The following is an 18,390-nucleotide window of genomic DNA, read 5'->3' on the forward strand; positions in this document are numbered from 1 at the left end:
GTCTACTTTAATATTGTGGTTTTACAAGCTCTGGTTTTTCTTAAGCTGTCAGCCATAATCATGACGTTAAACAGGAATAAATGTGTGTTTTTGAATAACTGATGAAATCCTAGTTTGAGACGCAAGTGCAGTCATCCTTTATACATCTTGATTAGGTGCTCTTCCATTCTGGAATAAACACTGATGATGACAACATTGCTTGGGTAAAGTAGCTCCTGAGCAATGGTGAGAAGCCTGAACCCTTAACCAGGGGTTCCCTAACATTTCAGCCTGCAAGCCCCAAAATATCAGTGCTAGAGACTGGTGGCCCCCTTTTGATGTGGGGCATTTTTTTTATGAGAAAGTATTTTTATAAGATTTCTCACAAAAACTTACAGCCTTCCGCCTGAGTTAAAATGAGGAATGTGGATCATCTTGTAAGTCAAAGTTAAACTTTGGTATCGGTTTGACAAAGAAGGAAATACAAAATCTTTGTAGCACATCAGCATGGAATAATCTCGCGACCCTCACCTTGGGAACCCATACCTTAAGCGAATCCTCTTCAGAAGCTGAAGCTGGACTGTCTTAGGTGGCCTGAAGTTTTCTTCACATCAGCTGAAGCTCCCTCCTTGAAGTTGTTGACTGAATACATGGTTGGTTTTGGATCCAACATCCTGGCCATGAACAGTGGTGATAACCGCTTTCTTTGGTTGAGAAAACAAGAATGATTTTAAGTTCCACTCGTTTTTAAAGCTACCATTCTCCTCTAGTTTCAGCAGAATGCCAGAGTAATTTCAGCTGCTCAGTGCCCAGTAACAGGGCTGGCCCAGGGTTGAATCTCAGTCCTAGTTTTAGATTTGGGTTCCCATCGAGCCTCAGGAGCCACTGAAGCCTTTTCATTTGCACACTGTGTATTTAGTTGAAGAGCCAATAATAAATTCTCTAAAAAGACCTTTTGACAATAAGTCGAGTTTGCGTTACTGAGTTTAAAAAAAGGCATTTAGAATGAGGTATTCTTCTGGGATTCCTGAGCAGGATCGATGAAACGAAGCTCGCAGGTCATTTCATGGGGAGGGGTCAAACAGTGCAAATCAGGTTTTTTAGTAATAAAATCAGTTTTCATACATTTTTTCTGCAACTGAAATCCATTTATTAACTCTTCACAGTAAGACTGAAGCAAAAAGTTTGTGCAAAGCAACATGTCAGTCTCACAATTTATGGCCCTAAGACTTGGGTTATTTTTTGTGATGTGTCGTACTTACCCGGTATGTCCATAAGGGGGAGCTAACGGCCCAGTTGTTTATTTACTTCATCAGTGTGTTATGTAAGAGATTATTGCTTAGTGTGGTGTGAGTTTAGTGGGTAAAGCTAATCTGAAAAGTATCAAGACCTTATATGAGATACAAAACGGGTCCTAACCCCCCGGCAGAGTTTGCTGTGTGTGCCGGTGACTTCTTTATGACCACTACTGGCCCTGAGTCTCTGTTTTAGCTGCTTAGTTTCCCTCCTTCTCACAACTCAGCTATGTGACACATGTTTCACAGGGTGTGTGATGAGCCTCCCTTCCAGTTTATTCTCTTTCTCAGACTGAGTCAGCTGCAAGAACACCTGGATGACGTCACCAGGAAGGAGCACAGCTGGCCATGACCGGACTCAGACACAGAGAAGCTCCATCTGCTGTGAGCTCAGACACCAGCTGCCACTGCTGCAGACGCACATCATACGGGGTTAAAGTCTGTGGAAAGCACGGGCGAGTTTTTGCTAAGTTTTTAATCCTTGTTTAAAAGTGAAATAATCTGATCGGAACGCAGGTTTAGAATTATTTCACTACTGGTGAAACAAGACGTCATCTTGCGTTACTGGAGTAGGGATTCAGCCTAAGATCGTCCAAGATTGTAACTTTTCCATGAAGTGAGGAGGAATGTGCTTTAGTTTTGTTCTGCTCCAAGTTTAGTTTTTTTTTTCTTTTTTTTCCCTGTTTCCATAATAAGAAGGCCTCCCCTCTGACCCATGACCTCAAAAGAAGTGAGTTCATGGCCTTCACTACAAACTTCTACAAATCCCGACGTGCCAGTTGAAGCTGGACGCGATGAACCCACACCGACATTACGTCACCTCAGCAACTGCTTTAAAAAAAAAAAAATCTTTTTCCCCCTGTGACTCAGAAAAGTGCGACAATCCGTCTCGTCCGCTGCACGTCTGGTATGCAGGGCGGGCCGATGGATCACTCCCCCATTCAGGAATTTGGGAAGTTTCATTCCATATAAGGACTTTTCGATATAAATCGCGACTAGAGGAAGAGAGGAAGGAGGCGGAGCCAAGGATCGATTAACAAAGTTACAGCAAAGAGTACAGAAGGCAGCAAGAGGATTCCTTTCTTGGTCTGTTGTGTGGACATTCCGCTGTTTGATGTGGAAACTTTAGCTGTGATCTCCTTTATAATTCTCACAGAAGGATATTTTAACATAAACCTAGACTCTGGATTTCTTAACAGACTCTTGACTTGCCCAGTCAAAAGTCCAAATGGCTTGGGCTTGTTTTTGCACTTCCCATTGGGAACTGTGAAAACCTGACTTCTGAGTAAATAAGAATCCACCATGATTCGCCTGGAATCAGGGATGGCGAACAGAGCTCCTTAACCCTGAGGAAGGCAGGCGTTGCTAATGAACACCTGTGGTTGTCAAGGAAAAGGTTCACCTGCCTCCTGGATAGAAGAATTTCCAAAGTTTAGAATCAGCTTGTTTTTACTACTTCACTCATGTTTCTTGCTTTGATTAAAAACCAACAGAGATAACCAGATGGACCAAAAAAAAAAAAAAAACTAAAAATTTGTTCATGTTTCTTGCCTTGATAAAAAACCAATAGAGATAATCAGATGGACAAAAAAACTGAAAATTTGCCAAGTAATAACATTTTAAAGTTGATTGAAATTTGACAAACGTGTATTAGTGTCGTTCACATGTTATAATAACCTGTTATCTACTTTTTACTTTTAATCTGGATTAAAATACCCAAATGAAATGTCTGCAAACTGTGGCATTACTTAAGCAGAGTGTAAAACAAGAACACACACAGAAAAACTATGCAGCCATTGGCCTCGGAATCAGATGGTTCATTTGAGCTGGCAGGATTGATTATTACAAACAGAAGATTTGTAATAATTTAGTAGGCATTTGCACTTTTATGTGTGCGAACCAGGAAAAGACATGTGGTACTGTGGAGCTACACAGAGTTGAAGAACTTGAGGTCAACCTACCAGAATAATGGACAGTAGATGTGTAAAAGGGAGCAGAGGGTAGGCTGGGCAAAAGCAGAATTTCCAACATGTTGCAAACTAATATGCACATTAATGGGTAATTAGTGAACTAGTGAGCCAAAATTCTGTTGAATACATATTGGGGTAGTCTGACACAGTAACTGATTAGCTTGCTCCTGTTGGTGCATCAAAAAGCCTGCTAATTGGAACTTTTATGCTACCAAAGCATCATTATGGTGTGCTGATTTCTGCTCCTACCTGGACATAAGTGCAACAAAGTGTTACTAGTAAGTAAGAGTGTATTGTATTAAAGAATTGGGAGCTATATTAAAGTGTACTATGTTAGTATTTAGAGTAAATGTTGAACTACTGCAGTGTAGTTGTAAAACATAGACAAAAAGTGTGACTGATATTTGATATTAAGAATATAATTATGAATATTACACAAACAGCTTCCCTAGGAAAATCAGCCACAGGCTCTAAGGCAGGGGTGTCCAAAACTGTTTGTCACATGGGCCAAAATTGTCCAGTCAAAAGTATTTGAGAGCCAATAAGAATAATAAAAATTAAAAATACTCCAAAATTATATTGTGATTTTTTTTATATTACATGCTCAACAAAGACCATGAAATATATTTAAAATAATTTTTATGAAACAAATTGGTCAGACTTTCTGTAGCAGAGGGATGTGGAAATTATTGGTCTGAAACTCAAAAAGGGTTTTGTACATTTGCCCTTATGAAAGATTGCCACCCAGTTTTCGAAAACGCTTGATGTATTTAGCCAATTTTAATAAATGAATTAAAAGAAGATTTTGGTGCACCAAAGTCTGCATTTAATTGAAAGTTGTTGGATAAATGTTCTATTTATTATGAAATTAAAGAAAATCGTGGTTATCAAAAGACACATACTTTTTGTCATACCAAATATTTTCAATAGGAAAATTTGGTCAGGTCTGCAATAATTTTGCCCTAATCTGCAACAACCTCCTGATAGACTACCCTGATCTAAATTCACCCTAACAGAAGAAAGTGTAATAGGAACCATTCTGAATAACATATGTTTTATGACATATAATAAACCATGCTTTGATTGATTATAGAATTTGCCTGCTGGGTTCACGGATAGAATTCTTTTTCAACAGCCAGCCTTATCTAATTGTGTAATCTAGTGCTCTTGACGTATATCATGTTAATAGGGGCTTTCTATAAAAGGAAGAAAGAACAACTTTTTTCAGGCTCCACCCAATAAAGTCTAGTGTTCTGTGTGAGCCAAAGGCAGGAGCAGGGAACCATCTCGACCTTTCTCTTTGACTGCGAGACCGTGGGAGCGCTCTAATTGGCGGCCGTAGAAACAGAGGAAGTAGTTTGTTCTCTTCAGGGTTTCATTGGCAGACACCGTCAACGATCATTAAGTGCCGTTTTGTGTTCAGAAGTTGGCGTGTTGTTGTTTTTATTCATTAAAGAAAAGAAGTGACGACAGTTCGGCCATGGCTTCCTTCAACAAAGGTCCTGCCTACGGGTTATCAGCAGAGGTGAAGAACAAAGTAAGTGTGTTTTATAAATATATATGCAATAATTAAAAAGCAACCCGTAAAAAAAAGTTTTCTTCACGCACTGTACACGTGTGGCCTTTTGGGGGAGCGCGAGACTCGGAGTCACCTGGCCTCCATTTTGCCACGCGCCGTCAGGTTTAAAGGTGGACGGGAAACAAAAGCCTGATGTAAAAGTTAATTTAGCCCCTTTCCCTTCTTCGCTGGGAGAAACTAAACATTTAAAGTGTTTAAAGAACCTGGCGTTAACGTGTTCAAGTTGAAATTTCTCGCTTCTCGGTGTTCTGGAATAAGTTTTAAAACTCATGGGCGTTGCCCATCTTGGTAACCAAACTATGTCGTTGTGGCAAAAAAAAAAAAAAAAAAGTTGTCCCGCTTCCAGCACTTTCTTCCCCGCTGTGTGACCGGCATTAGCAGCTAATGTCACTCCTGAAGCAGTCCCAGCTATGAGCGGCCGGCATTCTGCGTGAAAGCCTGACTTCGCTCCGGCTGGGCTGCTTTCTCGCCGCTCCGCTCCGCTCCGTCTGCCGCCGGGTGTCCTGTCACTTCTCCTCCGGCCTGCGGGCATCTGACCCGGCCGAGTCCTCCCCTAACCTCTGGAAAATGTGCTCTGCCAAATGAGCCGTCCTGTTGGTAATGAGGAAGTTTAGTGGCCTCCTGAGGGGAATCACCTTCGTCTGGAAGAGGCTGAAGTTGGGTTCGGTACTAAGTTCTAGTCCGCTGCCTTTGAAGAACCCGGAGCACCTCTGATCAGCTCTAAAATCTAAAACACTCAAAACGATCAGAAGTGTTTGGGACGAGTCTGCACAGACACGCAGGACCGGGTCCCGCGTGAAAACTGCATTTTTATTTCAAATCTGAGCTGAATTAGTCAACTGTCTGCTTTATATAACCTGAAAGTGTTGTTTACTCTTATTTTCTCTTGGTTTGGTTTTAATCCCCATTTTGGCCAGTTGGCTCTTATTAAATGACCAGAATCAGCTTTATTGTGTCCACACCTGGAATTTGACTTTTTAGTTTCACGCACTGGATATAAATCTCTGTGGGTCTAAGTTCAGTGACCTTTTCTCAGTTGGGGATCTGATAACGCTTGTTATCGTGCCAGGCTGCATATCATGAGAACTCTCTCTTAACACAGCAGATGAAAATAAGCCATTTATAGTTGCACATATCAGTGTGTTTTTGGCTGTCCATATCTTTTCGTCTTTTTTTTAAGGGCTAAATCGGGAGATGACGTTCAGATGGCACGCATTGTTGCGAAGATCATCAGTTAAAGTTTTGTCTCCTCCCAAAGACTAGAACTCGCCTCCACATCCTTCAGATGTTTTTTCCATCTGCGTTCTTTGGGACGTGTCCTTGTTTGGGAGAGACGGGGTCCCAGCCTCCCCCTCCCTCTGTCTTCAGCAGAGCTATGTGGAGTTCCCTCTTAACTCCTGCTGCTCCTCTCCTCGCTCGCTGGAGTGGTATTTCCTTCCATTGCTCGGTCAAATGTCAGCCATTTAAAAGGAGACGCACCGCCTACGTTTTCACAGATTCGCACATTAAGGGATACCAAGTGATTTTTGTTCCAATAAAACTAGGACTGGGCAATATATTGAGATTTAAAAAAATATTGAAAAAAAGAAAATATAAGATGAGACTTTATAATTTATATCCAGATGGTCTGTGTTGTGCTAGAATTATACTTTTATATATTCCAGTAGGCTATTATTCTGCGGTTTCTCAGATTTATCTACAGCTGTTTTTTAATTTAGGAAAAGAAGAACTTATAGACATAAATCTTGTATATTGGCATTCAGCCTAAAAATATTGATATATATCGCCCAGCCTCAATAAACCAGCTTGACGCACTTGCGTTCCATGCGGAAATGAGGCGTGCGGACACAGTGTCTGCAGGACTTGTGCTCCGTGCGGCTTTCCCCCCACAGTAGCACTACTCTCCTAGACTCTAGATCAGAGGTCTCAAACTTAAGTCCTCGAGCGCCAGTGTCCTGCAACTTCTAGATGTCTCTGCGTCAAAACACCTGACTCCAGTATGAGCTCTTTAGCAGAGCTCTGCACAGCCTGGCTCCATCTGAATACCCTTAACTCTAGCTCCTAGCTGCTGCCCCTTGAGCTTTCATGGGGTCAACAGTAAGAACTCTGTTGTGGGGAAGCTGTGCTCATGTCATGCCACACAAAGGATTGTGGGATTCCTTATAGGAATTTAGCGCCGGTAAGGGACGTCACAAAGTCTCTATGCTAAACTTGCTGCGGGAGGAAGCATACAGGCTTCTTTTCCTACCTCCTTCCTTATTGCCTGGACTATTCAGACAGTACTTATCATGGCCACTGCTGATAAGTTGCCTGTCTGCCATATTTTTCTGCATGGGGCTCTCCATGTAGTTAAGGCTGGTTTATGGTTGACACACATGCGTACGATGTGCGTGGAAATGAGATGTCCGGACACGTCTGCAGCATTTATGCTCCCCTGAAGTAGCACTATCCTCCTAGACTCTAGAGGGCAGCATTGTGCTCCTACCCCAAGCTACTTCTCCCCACTACATGAGAAAGTAGAAAACGGTTGTTTCCAACATTTTAAAGTCTCTTCCTTGACGGTGATTTTTGTCCAGGAATTGTTAACAAATTGTTCATCCCAGTGATCTTTATGGGCCAAATCATAAAGATGTCTATATTTACAAACCTTCGCCAGAAGGAGCTCTTGCTCATCCGCCATGTTTTTCCTCGCTGGACTGTGCGTAGTTAGGAATCCTCTTAGGTGTGCGTTGCAGAATCTTTTAGCCTTGCAGAGGGGCGTGGTAGCCAGGATTATGTAATGTGGCCTGCGGACGTTATGGATGCTTCGAGCAGAATCCAGGCTTAAGTGCTAAGGTGCGTTGGCATGGAACGCGAATGTAGCAGCCTGAGCCACAGACTTACATGATATCCCTATGCACGGGTGCTACACAGCAAAGACGTGACACTACGTGAAGCCCCAGAGGTAATTCTAGCGACACAAAACGTGCGATCTTGGCGATTAAAGCAAAGCCAGATCGACACGACACCTGCGATGGATGCAAAGCGACAGTTGTTGGAGTTGAAAAAGCTGAACGTGGGGGGAAGGTATGCAGCGGAGACGAAGCTGTTTTCATTCAACATGGCACACTGGCTGATGGTGGCGGTCTGCGGTCAGCCTGAGTTGTATGACTCAACCGATTATTACTAACCAGACAAGTCCAGAACGGACCAAGCCTGGAGAAAAGTGAGTGAGGAGGCTGGAGTGGCAGTTCAGTGAAAGCGTCAGTAGGTGGCGCCAATGTGCTGCCGTATTTGTGACTGTCTGCTGTGCAAACAGCCGGGATAATTAAAAGTGGCAACATTGTGACGCCATTAGCGTTCGATGTGAACGCACCTTTAAACTGAGATCGATGAGATTATTGGCATATTGGTAAAACCTGGCTAAATGTAAAGGAAGCCAGTCTGATGTTCTATTTTAATTTAGGATTATAGGTATGTAGGACCTTATTGACTCTTTCCCGTGTTTTTGGAGTAAACCTAGTGAGTTTATGGATTAAAAATACTTATTTCCCACGTCCTGGACCAGGGTATGAAAATCAGCATGAACTTTTTAATGGATCTCAGTGGTGCTCAGACCTTCAAAGATTCCCACAGACTTGTTTTTGTTTGGAAGCTCTTTAAACACACAGAGTACCTGTTCTGAGAAGTTTACTCTGACTTTGTCCAGCAGTTTCTGCTCGCTGGTGCAGAATGTCCTCTTTCTACTGGGTCAGCACGCTCAGTCCTGCTCCTTGTTGTCTCATTCAGCCTTTTCTGTTTTTTACTCCAACGCTGTGGGCTAAATTCCTCGTGTTCAGCTTGTCATTGTAAATTACATCTTTCAGATTCTTTGTGGGCAATTCAGATTGCCACTGTTGTCTTTAATAGGTGGCTAACTGAACGCAGGGAGTTTAATTAGAAAGTAGATGTTCCTTAGGAGTACAGCCAGCTTTCCATGTATAAAGAAGGTTGCTCTGCGGTGTCGTTGGGTCTGAAGAGTCTGCACGCACATCATTCAACACCTTCACCGGAGAGCAGAAGTGTGGATCTGTTTTTGCTGTGGGGTTCTCCCCTTTCCACTGGTCCTGTCACTACGGCCCTAACCAGTGTTTGTGTTCACTATCCACATCCTTTAGGCCCGCTTTCCGGCCAAACAATCTCTTTGTTTTTCTTGCTTACTTCCCTGGTGACAAATGAAAATCTTAGTAATCAGTAACACTTAAACAGTGTGAACTTCACACTCCCGCCCCCTTTTTAGCAATAGGCTCTGTGTACTTCTCAGGAAAACGAAGCAGTTTAACAAACAGGAAATCTGTGTGTTGCGTCTGCCTTTTATTTGTGAAAACTAAGCCCAAGACAAAACCCCCTTTATGGTCACTGAGGCACAACTGCAACTCCCTGGTGCCAATGAAGCTTTACTTTGTGCAGCCTTCTCAGTGTGTTATTCAGCACTGGCTGCAGCGAGCAGCTTTGTGACCCACACCAGCGCATGTAGCAACCCGTTAAACATGGCCGAGCTCATGGGGGAAATCAATGCCTTTTACCATCCTTACAAAAACAGATCTATGGATAATTCTGAATGCGTTTACTGTTCAAAAAGCTTGGCCTGTATGAAGCACGTGTGGCCTGACCTCTGACCTTCCTGTCCAACCAGATTGCGCAGAAGTATGACCCTCAAAAGGAAGAAGAACTCAGGATCTGGATTGAGGACATCACCGGCTGCCCCATCGGCCCCGACTTCCAAAAAGGCCTGAAGAACGGAATTATTCTGTGCGAGTAAGCAGACGACACGAGCCCGCCATGCTGAACCAAAACGGTTTGATAGCGTCTTTTCTAGCCTGTAGAGTGGCTTGGTGACTTTCTGCTGTTCTTCCTCCAGGCTCATTAACAAACTGCAGCCAGGCTCTGTGAAAAAGATCAACCAGTCGGCGCTGAACTGGCATCAGGTGAGTTAGCTGGCGACTAACCTTCAAGGTGTGGTTCCTTCATGGAACAGACGGCTGTTTGTTCCACGCATTGTTAACAGAGGGTAGAGTTAAAAGGCTTAAGCTGTTCTACATCATGCCTTGACATGATGCTTCCTGCTAATAACGTGATGGGCTGTTTTTCTGTTTAAGCATCTGTGAGCTCTGCTTTAAAAGAAAACGGTCATGCAAATGGGGTAAATTTTAACTATTGAATTTGGTGTGGCCCTAGCTGGAGAACCTGACGAACTTCATCAAAGCCATCACAAATTACGGCTTGAAGCCTCACGACATCTTTGAAGCCAACGACCTGTTTGAGAACGGCAACATGACGCAGGTCCAGACCACGCTGCTCGCCCTGGCTAGCATGGTGAGTCTACAACCCACTAGCAGCTCCCGCAGCTCTCTACCACCAACTTTATGCTTTCTGGCTAGACTAAGGGTTTTTAAATTGTCGTCAGTGAAAAGCTGAACTCTGCACAATAATGGATTTTTTTTTTTTTTTTTTTAACACAACAGATTCAAAATTCCTATTTCCTGTTATATCTTACAGCTTAGATAAAACGAAGGTCCTATCTTGTTTTGGTTGATGTCTTTGTTTAGTGCTGGGTCTTTAAGTTGGCATTTAGTCATTTAAGTTTTAGGCCTTAAAGACTTGAAATCATTGGAAATTGTAAGTGTACTTTAACCTTTTTGAAGACATCAACCTTCTGTTGTAGCTGGAGAATGGAGCTGCTTGCTATAACGCGGTGACGAAACCAAAAGACTCGCTGTGCAGGGCAGCAGACTGCCCTGTAGGAACCAGTTTACTGCCCAACATCCAGCCGTGTACACAAACCAGTAAAAACAGCTCATGAAACAATTGTTTTGGTTTGTGGTGGACTGAAATCAAACTTTAGCTGAGCTACGTCCCGCCTGTGTTTAACAGCATAAAGGTTACTGAAAACAGGATTTAGGAAATAGTTGGCTTAAACTTGTCGGTAACCGATATGAGTGTTGCTGTGTAGGCTGGTGTGTAAATGGGATTAAAATTAGATAACTTCTGTGAAAAACTAATTCCTGGATTTAACCTCCTGGAATTTATAGAAATCCCATCAGCGGTACTTGGTTACACTTTCTTTTTTCTTTTTTTAGCTATAGGCTACGAATGATTAACGTTTTCACGGCATGGTTGTTATTAAGACCTATTTCTATAATGGATGTATCAGGTGGGTCGGTTGTCATCTGTGTGACTGGAGACACCATCACAGCAATCACAAGCTGCTAGCAGTTCAGTGTGGCCTGTTCTGGCTTAAGATTTCTCCTCCGTTATGTTTGTCCTTTTTTTGATGTAGTTGAAAAAAGATATTTTTTCTCCTTTTTAGCCGCTCTACTCTGGAATGAGAATAACGATTCCTTTTTATATCCCCTCTGCCAGGCTAAGACCAAGGGTTGCCAGTCGCGGGTGGACATCGGCATAAAGTATGCAGACAAGCAGCAGCGGATGTTCGATGAGGAGAAGATGAAGGCTGGACAGTGTGTCATCGGCTTACAGGTACCTTTTACCTTGGTCTCATGTGCATGAGGGACTGGGAAGCAGGGAACAACTCTCCCTTATTTACACCTGCTGTTTCCCATGACTGAAGTCCCTGTTGGTTTGCAGTACGTGTTACACTGTCAGTAGGAAACAAGGGGGAAACAAGCCGGTCCGTGTCCAGATTTTCTCTGCTGTTTTTGTGGGAAAAGAGTTTCAGGGTTCTGTTTTAGCTGCTGTGATCATTCCCTGCTGTAACGTTTGAAACTGGTCTGATTTCACATTGACCCCGTTTCAGTAGCTGAGTTACTCTTTGTTCTGTTACTGCTTTTGTTTGCCTTGTTGCTAAGGAACATGTCATGTAGACGTTACCTGAAGACTGGGAAAACCTGATATAAAACTTGTTGCTTGCTGCATATTTAAGACTAGTGTCACTGTAGCAAAGCGCTGACTGAAGCTTTCAGTCATTAGTCGACTGCTGGCCTTGTGGCATAAACAAGCCACACATTGTGGAACACTTTAAAATGCTGCAGTGAGCAATAATTTACCCATGTCACGTTCTGCAAGTACCATCTACACGCGTTCACAATCTGCCTGTTAAATGAAGTCTTTTAACCTTTCTGTCTAAAGATGGGGACCAACAAGTGTGCCAGCCAGGCCGGTATGAATGCATATGGCACCAGGAGGCATTTATATGATCCTAAAGTTCAAATCCAGCCCCCCATGGACAACACAACCATCAGTCTGCAGATGGGAACCAACAAGGGAGCGAGTCAGGTAGTGCTTCTAAACCCATCATTATTTCACTCTTCTAGGGCCTCAGGGGAAATCAGCTCTGAGGAGTTGATTCTGTGCATTTCTGGTCCTGCTGCCGTAACGGCTCTAGTGTACAAGGCAACAAACCGGATTAGCCACACTGTTTTTTTTTTTGTTTTTTTTTTTAAATAACACTTGATCACGTGGGTTCTTTAAATGGGTCTGGTTGAGTAGTCGTTTTGTAGTGTTGCATGGAGAAAATGAAATGAATGCAGTGTTTTTCCTACAGGCTGGGATGACTGCTCCTGGGACCAGGCGGGCAATTTATGACCAGAAACTGGGCACAGACAAGTGCGACAACAGCACCATGTCCCTGCAGATGGGCTACAGTCAGGGAGCCAACCAGAGTGGGCAGAACTTTGGGCTGGGACGGCAGATCTACGATTCCAAGTACTGCCCCAAAGCTGGAGAAGTCCCCAACGATCAGAATGGAGCTGGCAGTGGCCGAGAGTACTTCCACGACTACAACGATGAAGGTTACCAGGGTTACCAAGAAGAGGAGCGGGTATACCATGATGACGGGACAGATTATTAAACGGATGGAGAGTGAGGGCATTGGGAACAAAGTGGCACGCTGTGTTAGAAAGCCTGGAGCCAGGCAGATGGTTTATTTTTTTATCCATAGGATGTTGCACCGTCATTTTGGGTCCCATCCTTTTTAGTATTGTATAAATGTGTCCTTAGCCCCAATTAATACACATATCATCATGAGCTGTATTTCTGTGATTCCTCTTTTTTATACGTAAAATATTTAGTAATTTGCTTAAACCATCTGTTTGATTTAGCTTGTTTATTACTGGAACTATTTGTGCCAAAGTTACAGAAATTTTATGTCCTGAAAGCTTTTTTTTTTTTTTTTTTTTTGCTGACTCGTTTCGTTAAATGAAGGGAGAACCCCTGGTTTTCAACATGAGACTGATTTTGGGTAGTTTAAGAATACTATAATATGTATTTTTTGTGGAAAGAAAATGCTGTTTATATCTGTAGTTTCTAGATTAGCATATAGACGTTCCTCCCTGTGAATAAGACTGTACATTTCTGCGTTATACTGTCAGTATCTCTAGTCCTTCAGTATTGGTCATTGACCTTAGCCAAGTTAGTTTTTCACATGAGGGATAAAATCCAGATTTAGTCAGAACAAAACATTTTTTTTCTTCTCATACAAGCTTCTTCCTTTCTTATCTTTAGTGGAGGAAATGGTTTCTTTGTTTGCTTAACCATTCCATCTGGAGATAGGTTTGTTTTCTTTGGACCAGAGGCAGCATAGGAGTTACAAACATTCCAAGCATGAATACTGGATCTTTGTTCAGTGAGTTTTAGTGAATATTTTGTGAACAATGGTTGATATGCGAACAATCCTTCCATCATGTATTGATCGTTTCTGATGCTATTTATGCTGAGTCTGAACAATGGTTGTTGAATTTTGTTTTTCCTCTGCAATAATGTTGCCCATAAGGAAAAACTGAACATGTGAAAGTGGTTTAATAAAATGTATACAGTAGCTGTTCGTTTTTAGTGACTCTATATTTTTGCCTTTTATAAGGAAGCCTGCAATGACATCTGTCAGTTTCTTTTCAGCACAGCCTCAGAACCCTCTATTCCAGGGGTCACCAACATGGTGCCTGCAGGCCCACCTCAAGCCTGTTCAAAAAATAGCACAACCCTCCAGTTGCTCTCCTGTTTTGATCATAGTTGTATTTATATAGATTTAAAATGACAAAAGCATGAAAAACGTGTTTATATTATATAAGGTTAAGGTGAGCTCTGACTCTTCTAGTTCAAAGGTAGCCCTTCGTATCACACAGTACCAGTGAAGTAGTTCTCGGTTTGAAAAAGGTTGGTGAGCCCTGCTCTAGTTGATATTTCCGTTATTGTGGGCCTGATGTTTGTTTCTAGACATCAGTACAACCTCTTTGTACCAGAGCTATCTGGCAAGCAAAGATGTCATCTTTGTTTCACTTCAGTTTCTTTGTAACATTGACGCTGATGGCCAGCTGAACACCAAGGTATGTGGCTTTGAAAAATACTGAAACAAAACATGACTGTGGATCCTGCTTTTTATTAAATTTCAAAAAGCAAAACATTATTTGCTTTGGGACGACATGGAACCAGTCAGAGCGTTTATCAACAGATGGAGCTGTGGCAAAGCTTCTCAGGAGTGACCAGACCTCAAATATTTGTCTGAAATCCCATCAGCTCATCCTGGAGGTCACAAAAGAACTAAAACCATCTAAAGACTTAGACTTAGACTTAGACTTTCTTTATTGTCATTTTGTAGCACAGAGTGCATACAGAACGAAATTTCGTTTTTTCATACAGCTCAGAAAGATTGCAGTAACTCTACAGGATACCTTGCAGTGAATTTACAGTACAGGATAAGAAAAATGCAGTGGTAAATCACAGTCAAATACAGGATAACTTTCAATTTAACTTTCGGATAAAGTGCAGCAGTGAGCAGTAGGCAGATTGAAATGTAAAAACAATGTAAGCAATGTAAACAATTATGCAGTAAGGTGCAGCAGTGATTTAACAATAGACAGTTGCATTGTAAACAGTTTTGCAGTACGTTTCCGGAAAAAGTGCAGGCCTCTCTTGCCTCAGTCAAGGTCTGAGTTTGATTGAACTGGAAGGGACAGGACAAAAAATATTTCCAAGATGAGAACCACTGCTGGCCATAAACAACACAAAGGTCATTCTCAGCTTTACAAAACAAAATAAAAATCCCTAAGACTAAAATATATGAACCGATGAGGCAGAAGTGGAAGGGGTGTGTGCATCTGGTGTAAAATTAAAGCATTTCAGAAAAAGAACATCCTGAAGGTCAAACAGGGTTATCATAGCTTGCTGTCATTCAAGGAACAATGAATTCAGTTTTCAAGCACAAGATCCTGAAGAACATCCCGTGTGTTTTTGTGACATTTGGCTTCTGCAGCAGGACAACCTCTGAATGACAAAAATAAACGAGTAGCCTAATCAAAGTCAGGACTTTGTGTGCAGAAGAGTGGGCTAATATTGCTTCACAGTTCTGACAACAGGTTCATTGCAAGTTTTTGTAAGCAGTTGTTGCTGTCAAGGTTCTCACATCAGATTTAAGTGGTCATTTTTCATTGCTCAGAGTTGGTTTAGAAAGCCTCGGGTTATTTTACAGAAATGTATGTGTTTCATCCATAACCACTTAACCTTCATTGGGTGAGGGTCGGGGTCCACCCTGTCACAGCAACACAGAGACACACACCTACGGGCACTTTTAGAGAGACCGATTATGAGTCGTGCTTTTGGAGAGAACCCATCCATGCAGAGGAAGAACACACAAACTCCACAGAGAAAGAACCCAAGCTGGGATTGGAACCCAGGACCTTCTGGCTGTGAGGCAACAGTTCTACCAGCTGTGACACTGTGCAGCCTGTACACATGTTAAAATGTCTAATGATCTGAAACATTTAAGTGTTAGGACAAAGTAAAAACAGGCCTAATCTGTTTTTAGGGATAAATATTTTGTTAGCGGTTCTGGTGTGTGCTGTGTTGCTCCTCCTGTCCAGCTTCACATCGTTTCTCCTGCGTCGCCACATTCATTAGTCTGGCGCTGATTTTAACAACAAAACAATTGTTTTCATCAAATTGTCAGATGTTTCTGTTTTTTGCAGTTACTATTTTTGTGCAGAGTGATGAGAATAGCTTTCTGTATGTTGAAGCACTTTAAGATGAGAGGTTCTTCTGCAGTGAAGGAGCTTCAGGTTGTCTAAAGGTGTCATGCAACATTCGGTACCGTCTCTCTCTGAACCGTGTTGCCACGAGTTCAGCGCTCTCTCAGCAGCAGCAGGTGGGTAAAAGCTCACTGCACACACACAATGAGGCAGAGACCTTTGGAATACAGCATTTTGATAAGATCCACAGGTCCTGTGGGCCGCTTACAGGGGAACATCCTCATACCATCCATGGAGACAACTTCTGATCAATGGCTGTGGGGTTTCTCACTGTTCTGCTCAAGAACACTGTCATCAGATAGTGTGATCAAAACGTCCCTCATCCACCTCTTCCAACCATCCAGCCGCATCGTGGTAATGATCTGTGTCTTCTCCAGCATGATGGAAGATTTGGAAAAGCTGACATCCTGAGTTAATGGAAGAGGAGGGTTAAACACCATAAAGGCCAACAATCAACACACATTTTTTGACTGTTTTTCAGTGTACCATAAACACAGAAAACACAGACCACTTATTCCGTTTTCAAAAGCATCGGCAGTTTTGTTTCAGCCTCCCGTCTGTCGATACCGGCCTTTGAAACTGCAGAGTCATCTGAGGACTTCCGCAAATTACAGGCCTCTGAATTAAACTAGGTACCTGAAGTGATACAAGATAACAGAAACTGAGAGTACAGTCAACCTTTGGTTCTGCACTGCTGCTTGGCACCCTCTCACATACACAGTCCTCTGACATGTGGGCCAGATCCTCAATAATTCAGGCAAGGCCACAATGACCCATGTCTCCATTTCTATGTTCCACCAAACGTATGTATGTATATATATATATATATATATATATATATATATATATATATATATATGTTACTGATGCATGATCTATCTATCTATCTATCTATCTATCTATCTATCTATCTATCTATCTATCTATCTATCTATCTATCTTGATAAATAGTTAAGTTTATTTATTTCTGTAATTCAAATCTGAAAGTGAAAACATATTTCAAGCATTTGTTTCTTTTCCTTTTAATAATTATGATTCACAGCAAACAAAAAACCCTAAATCCAGTTTCTCAAAACATAATTAAAAAAAATACCAAACTCATAGCAAAGTTTAAAAAAAAAAAACAATCTACATTACAGCCCACGCCAGCGCGTGTCCAAACTTTGTGTGCCGTGAAACAAAGTTGTCTAGGTTGAAGTACTCTGGGGCCTTTTTGTACAAAAATTATTACTTCAGTATTGCTTTTATTCAACTGAAGAAAAGTTTGGCACATTCATGCATTCATTTGTTCTGAGCATTTACTCAGCGCTTGAATGGGTTCATAGTCACCTGGTGACATGGTGATGTAGTGCTGTGTGTCATCTGCATCGTTATGGAAGCTGATGTTATTGTTTTTTATGATCTGAGCTAGAGGGAGCATGTAGATATTGAATAGCAGGCAACCCAAGAGCGTCCCTTGGGGAACCCCATATGGGATTTTTGTGGTATCTGGTGTAAAGTTATCTGCTGACACATAAAAGTCCCTGTCCTTCAAGCAGAAGGCCGACCCAGTTTTCCAGGCGCTCTAACAGAATGGAGTGATCGACAGTATCAAATGCTGCACTGAGGTCCAATAATACCAGCACTGTGTCTGCAATTATATAGATGTCATTGAACACCTTGACAAGCAGCTGGTCATTGCTAAGAAGGTGTTTAATTGTTGAAACACAGCTTTTTCAATAATCTTACTGATAAAGGGAAGGTTTGAGATGGCCCTGTAGTTATGCAGTAGTAGTTGGTCCAAATTCTTCCTTTTCAACAGTAGTTTGATAATTGTTGTTTTTAGGGCGTTGGGGAAAACAACTGACAGAGGAAAGGTGTTTATTATCTGAGTTATATCAGACGCTATGAGAGGCAAAACCTTCTTAAAGATGAGGGTAGAACATTAAAATAACAGGAGGAACTTAGTTGGTGCACTAAGATCCTTCCTCCCAGCAGCTGTTTGACTTCAGAACCATCACTGCTCCCAACAAATTCAATAAGTGTTTACATTCCTGCTGTTTTTGTAACAGATTTTTCAGTCCTGTGAATAGTCTGTTGGTGTTTCTTATGCATAAATTTAAATAGAGGTTTTGCAGGCTTTACAAACCAAGCTCCTCAGTTGCACACTTGAGTATGCTATTTTAATTGCTAATAACTGTACTGTATTTTTTTCTCAGGTTGTAAATCTGCCCTTACTGTGCAGTCTTTTATTCTTAGTTATTGTTTTTATATATTTACCCTTTTGTATATCTGTGTGCTTCCATTTGCATCTCACCTTGCTGCTGGTATGCAGTTCTATTCTTCTGTTTTGTGTTTCACTAGGAAATCGAGGCCTCAGAGACTGGAAGAAAAGTAAACAGGCACAAAATCTCACTTGCTTGAGGTCCAGTGTGAAGTTTCAACAGTCAGCAATGATTTAAGGAGCAAAGTCTATTATTATTATTAGCTGCTGTTGGTCTACTGTGTTTTTATCAATTCCAAGATCAGCCCGACTGTCTACCATGTACCTCATGTTCTCGTTGGCTGACAAACCTGTTCAAAAATGCTGA

The 18,390-nt window shown here is 41.9% G+C and overlaps 1 protein-coding gene across 1 annotated transcript; it reads left to right on the forward strand.

The window, feature by feature from the left end:
* Positions 1–4,493: 4,493 nt before the first annotated feature.
* cnn2 (calponin 2) lies at positions 4,494–13,617 on the forward strand. Its single transcript, XM_012873641.3, has 7 exons — positions 4,494–4,781; positions 9,478–9,599; positions 9,703–9,769; positions 10,020–10,157; positions 11,205–11,321; positions 11,931–12,077; positions 12,346–13,617. The coding sequence occupies exons 1-7, from the start codon at positions 4,725–4,727 to the stop codon at positions 12,649–12,651; spliced, it is 954 nt and encodes a 317-aa protein (XP_012729095.1). The 5' UTR covers positions 4,494–4,724; the 3' UTR covers positions 12,652–13,617.
* The last annotated feature ends 4,773 nt before the right edge of the window (positions 13,618–18,390 follow it).

The sequence above is a fragment of the Fundulus heteroclitus genome, chromosome 6, assembly GCF_011125445.2.
Source record: "Fundulus heteroclitus isolate FHET01 chromosome 6, MU-UCD_Fhet_4.1, whole genome shotgun sequence".
NCBI lineage: Eukaryota > Metazoa > Chordata > Actinopteri > Cyprinodontiformes > Fundulidae > Fundulus > Fundulus heteroclitus.

Bases quoted from the DNA above. Each gene is read 5' to 3' on its own strand.
- cnn2 (XM_012873641.3), top strand. From the start codon at position 4,725: ATGGCTTCCTTCAACAAAGGTCCTGCCTACGGGTTATCAGCAGAGGTG. The intron at 9,600-9,702 runs GTAAGCAGACGA...TTCTTCCTCCAG, and splicing joins AACGGAATTATTCTGTGCGA to GCTCATTAACAAACTGCAGC. The intron at 10,158-11,204 runs GTGAGTCTACAA...CCCCTCTGCCAG, and splicing joins TGCTCGCCCTGGCTAGCATG to GCTAAGACCAAGGGTTGCCA.